Here is a 4,601-nt window from a genome sequence, read left to right as displayed (position 1 = left end):
AAAAAAAAAAAAAAAAAAAAAGAATAGCAGGATTAGTCAAGTTCTTTTGCATTAATTGAGTTCCTTAAAACAGTAATGATTTTCCAAATGTGAAACTATAAACAACACATAGGGACTAAGGTACAATTTCACAAACAGTAAATTGTTTTCCATGTGAAATTCATTCTATCTTTAGGAAAAGCTCAGTGAAAGTACTTGTTAATTTCGGGGATTTTGAAGGTACCTATTGTTTTTCTAAACTGAAAGAATCATTCATGGTGCATTTTTATTTTCTGGGAAGTTTGAGTGCAAGGGGGTTGCTAAGTGTGGACAACAACCTCTGATCGAATATGGGGTGCGCCATTGTGTGTTCTGGGATGTGGTCTATCAGGTAATGTAGAAAACAGGAAGGGCTCAAACCTGCTGGATTGGTTCAGTGAACCCAGAGCAGTAATATTTGGTTCTTTCTCCCTGGCTTATTATTCCTGTTTCATCAGTAGATAAAATGATAGAGGAGATGGGATGAGCTCCAGAACTGGCTGAGAGTTTAGGGTATGCATTCTAAATCTCGACCTGAAAAAGAATGACATCAGCTCTTGATTCATGTTTCTTTTCCTTGGCTTTTCTTTAACTTTTGATAGAGTTGGGTTTAGGGAAGCAACTGGCAAACAACATAGCAAAGAATTCTGGGGGGAGTCCTGAGTCCTGGGACTGGACATGAACTTTGTCACTAAAAATGGGCCTCTTGGAAGCTGTTTGCTTTCCTAATAGCCAGATTGGACAAAGTCATCTATAATCTGGCTTTCAGGCTTACAGCTAAATATTTGAAATATTGGCATATTCTAATGTTTACTCTTCCGTTCTTGAAATATATTTGCAATAGGAATATCTGCCTTCATGTGTAATAGAAGGGCACTGGATTGACTGTTTGATACTGGTGAAAACCTTGAATCCCCTTAGAGATAAAAATAGCAGGATCAATGAAGTTCTTTTGCATAAATTAAGTTCCTTAAAACAGTAATAATTTTCCAAATGTGAAACTATAAACAACACAGTGGCACTAAGGTACAATTTCACAGACAGTAAATTGCATTCCATGTGAAATTCAATCTATCTTTAGGAAAAGCTCAGTGAAAAGTACTTTTTAATTTCAGGGATTTTGAAGGTGCCTATTGTTTTTCTAAACTGATGGAAATCATCCGTGGTGTTTTTTTTTTTTTTTTCTGGGAGTTTGAGCACAAAGGGGTTGCTAAGTGTGGACAACAACCTCTGATTGAATATGGGGTCAGTGTGCAGGGGTGCGCCATTGTGTTGCTTCAATAGAGCATGGGTTAAGCTCGGTCCCTGTTAGCTGAAACTGTGGTCCTTCCTTGGGATTCCTTCGTAGTAATCTTATGCTTTGTGATGAGAGTTAAAGTCAATGCCTGGGGAACCTCGGGGGACAAATCCTTTGTGATTTTCAGAAGGAGAAATGCTGTCTGGGGTTCAAGGGAACCAAAGCCATTCTAGTGGGATAGGTCTCTGTGCCCTGAGTCTTTAGCCAGTGTTGGGGAGACTGCCCAGCTGCCTGGAACCACAGCCAGTGGGTAATTGTTCAGGGCTCATTGGTCCCTGAGTGTTGATGGTCTCTGGAAATGCTCTTGGATGCAGTACCTTTTCAAACTCTGTCCCTCCAGATATGTACCAGAGGTTTTCCTCCTGTCCCATGGAATCAAGATGGCCAGGGTTAAAGTTTCCTGCCTCACAGCATCTTTAGTGATCTCCATGTGACACACCAGGCCTTTGCTGACCTGTAAGTGTTGGGGTGCCACATGGTGTTTCCTCAGGGATAGCTGTGGCAGGGTGACTCTGGTGTGTCTGAACCGTGAGCTGTGGTGTAGACCCCTGTGGCTGAGGTGTCACGGACCTGGAGCCCTGGGGTGTTACATGAAATGCAGAAGCCTGCCCTGAATGTCAGGGGCAAAGCAGCTCTGTTCTTGTGCAGCCTCATCCAGCTGCCCAGGCTCCCAGGGGTCCTAGGGGACAGATGGGTCACATGGCTGTGCAGAGGAGCAAGTGAAGTGACACTCATATCTCCAGATCCCAGACTCAGACTGAGCAATAGTGACTGCTGAGTTTCTCTGTCCTCGACGGAAGTCAAGGTAGCTAAGGTACACAGTGGTCGCTTCATTCACAACCACAATGGCACTGCCTATTCCTTGCTCTGGGAACACACAGGGTGCCCAAGGCACTAGTTCTGCTGTGTGCAGGTGCCCTGCTGCTCCAGGTCACAGCTGTTCTGTGCTCTTCTTTGAAGAACACTACCTAGCAAGGGTTATATGGCTGGATTTGTAGGTTATGCTTGATCATTTTGCGTAAACCTTATAATGTTTGTGGTGAATATTTTTTTTTTTTTGAGACAGTCTTGCTATATAGTGCAGACTGGCCTTCAACTCAGTATGTAGCCCAGGCTGGCCTCGAACTTGTGGTGATTCTCCTGCTTCAGTCTCATGAGTGCTTGGATAACAGGAATGTGACATCATAGTGGACTGAATATATTTTTGAGGTTGGACAGAATACTGAATTATTTTTTAAAAAGTGAACAACTTCTTAATTTTTTTAAATTAATACAATCTTAAAGAAGGAAAAAGCAAATGTGGGTCATGCTGATTAAATCTTAGACAACACATGGTGTGGGCTGATCCTCCTAGAAGTGATGGAAAGGTCCTGGTATTGTCCACATAAGACTGCTCTGAAGCCTCACCTCACCTAACACTGTGGTTGATGGGCACAAGCTTGGAGGCCATGGTGGCTGTCCAGAGACAAATGGCCAGGGTTCACAGGTGAGGAGGCTCACCAGAGAGTCAGGTGTACCGAGTCCTAGACATTTGTCAGCCCAGGACCCCAAGGGGCCCAGAAGTGATGATCCTTCCTCCCGATGCAGATAGGGTGGGCTGCAGTTGGGACCTGAGAAGGAGGGTACCTGTAGCTAGAGGGTGCAAAAACAAAGCCAGGACACCCCTGTGGCTATGCCTTGCCCCGCTGGGAGAGCCAGGCAAGGCTGCAGCATCGGTCTCAGCTTTAAGCCCTCGCTAGGGGAGGCAGCCCCTTCAGGAGACTTGGGTGCACTGACAGTCCACTGTGGGGGTCCTGGGAGAATTGTCAGGAGACTTGCATGTGACATCTGCCATTGAAAAACTATGACATTAGGTGGGAAAACCAGGAGACACAGAGGAACAAAAGTAAAGAAAATCAATCACAACCCACCCTAGGGCTCAGACTCTGGTACCACTCACCAGTTGTTTTTCTTACAGAATATACACAGAATTCCTTCTCCTTTAAACACTATGTGAGATTCCCTTGTGCATGTTACCTTTAATTCTTCTTATTCTATCTAAAGAAACCACCAGCAGAGTACTTCCAAAAAACTATTTTGATAACTGAAATATTCTATTTTATCAACATGTATTAGAAACTCACTGTTCAGAATACATGTTGCTTTTAAATTCCCAATCATAAACGATGTGGCTCTGACAATTTGAAAATATTTTAAGTTGTTTCCCTAAGATAAGATTCCAAAAAGCAGAGTTTTGGCTCAGAGGGAGCTCACAATTAAAAGGCCAGCATTTTTGTGCCAAGTGGATGCCAGTCACTTCCTCCCTGTCCTGGTTCTGTCCAGTGGTGGATGATGAAAAGTGTGTTGTGGACTGGCTCTACATTTCTTTGACTGAGGTTGAATGAAGCTCCTTGCATAGCATTGGCTACTTGTGTTTACTTTTAGGAACTAAAATGTCATGTTGCTTGCTTCTATGACATTGGTGCCTTCGCCTTAATTTGTGCATCCTGGTACATCTGCCTGATATCAAACTTGCCACATTGTCAGGGATGAGGGAAGCATAGAAGCAAGCTTTTTTGGGACCAGTCTCTCTCTGCAGCCCAAATGTATGTGAAGATGTGAGTGGAGACAGGCCAGATAGACCCAGAAACAGAGATAAAACAGCTCAAAGACAATGAGTAACCAGACGCTGGTGACACAGTTCATCCTGCAGGGCTTCTCAGAGCACCCAGAGTACCAGGTACTCCTATTTGGCTGTTTCCTCTCCCTCTACACTGTGGCGCTCACTGGCAACATCCTCATCATCTTGGCCATCACCCTCAACCCTGGGCTCCACACCCCCATGTACTTTTTCCTGTTCAACCTGGCTACTATGGGTATTATCTGCACCTCGTCCATCATGCCCAAGGCCCTGCAGGGTCTGGTGTCACAGCAGAGCACCATCTCCTATGGGGGCTGCATGGCCCAGCTCTACTTCCTCACGTGGGCTGCATCCTCAGAGCTGCTGCTCCTCACAGTCATGGCCTATGACCGCTATGCCGCCATCTGCCACCCCTTGCATTATGGCACCATGATGAGCAAGGCCTTCTGCAGCCTGCTGGCCGCTGGTGTGTGGATGCTCTGTGCCTTCAACACGGCCATACACACAGGGCTGATGCTACGCTTGGACTTCTGTGGCCCCAATGTCATCACACACTTCTTCTGTGAGGTCCCCCCTCTGCTGCTGCTCTCCTGCAGCTCCACCTATGTGAACAGCATCATGATCGTCCTTGCGGATGCCTTCTACGGCATCCTCAACTTCCTGATG

General features: G+C 45.4%; 1 protein-coding gene across 1 annotated transcript; it reads left to right on the top strand.

The window, feature by feature from the left end:
• Positions 1 to 3,968: 3,968 nt before the first annotated feature.
• LOC102027791 (olfactory receptor 13A1-like) lies at positions 3,969 to 4,601 on the top strand (the record flags this gene model as incomplete). The annotated part of the gene is made up of 1 exon (XM_005411825.1): positions 3,969 to 4,601. A coding segment is annotated over exon 1 (633 nt), but the record flags the coding sequence as incomplete, so codon positions are not given.

The sequence above is a fragment of the Chinchilla lanigera genome, unplaced genomic scaffold, assembly GCF_000276665.1.
Source record: "Chinchilla lanigera isolate Chin_1 unplaced genomic scaffold, ChiLan1.0 scaffold00145, whole genome shotgun sequence".
Lineage (NCBI taxonomy): Eukaryota > Metazoa > Chordata > Mammalia > Rodentia > Chinchillidae > Chinchilla > Chinchilla lanigera.
Note: the sequence above shows the minus strand (reverse complement) of the source record. Positions and strands in the feature narration are given on the sequence as shown.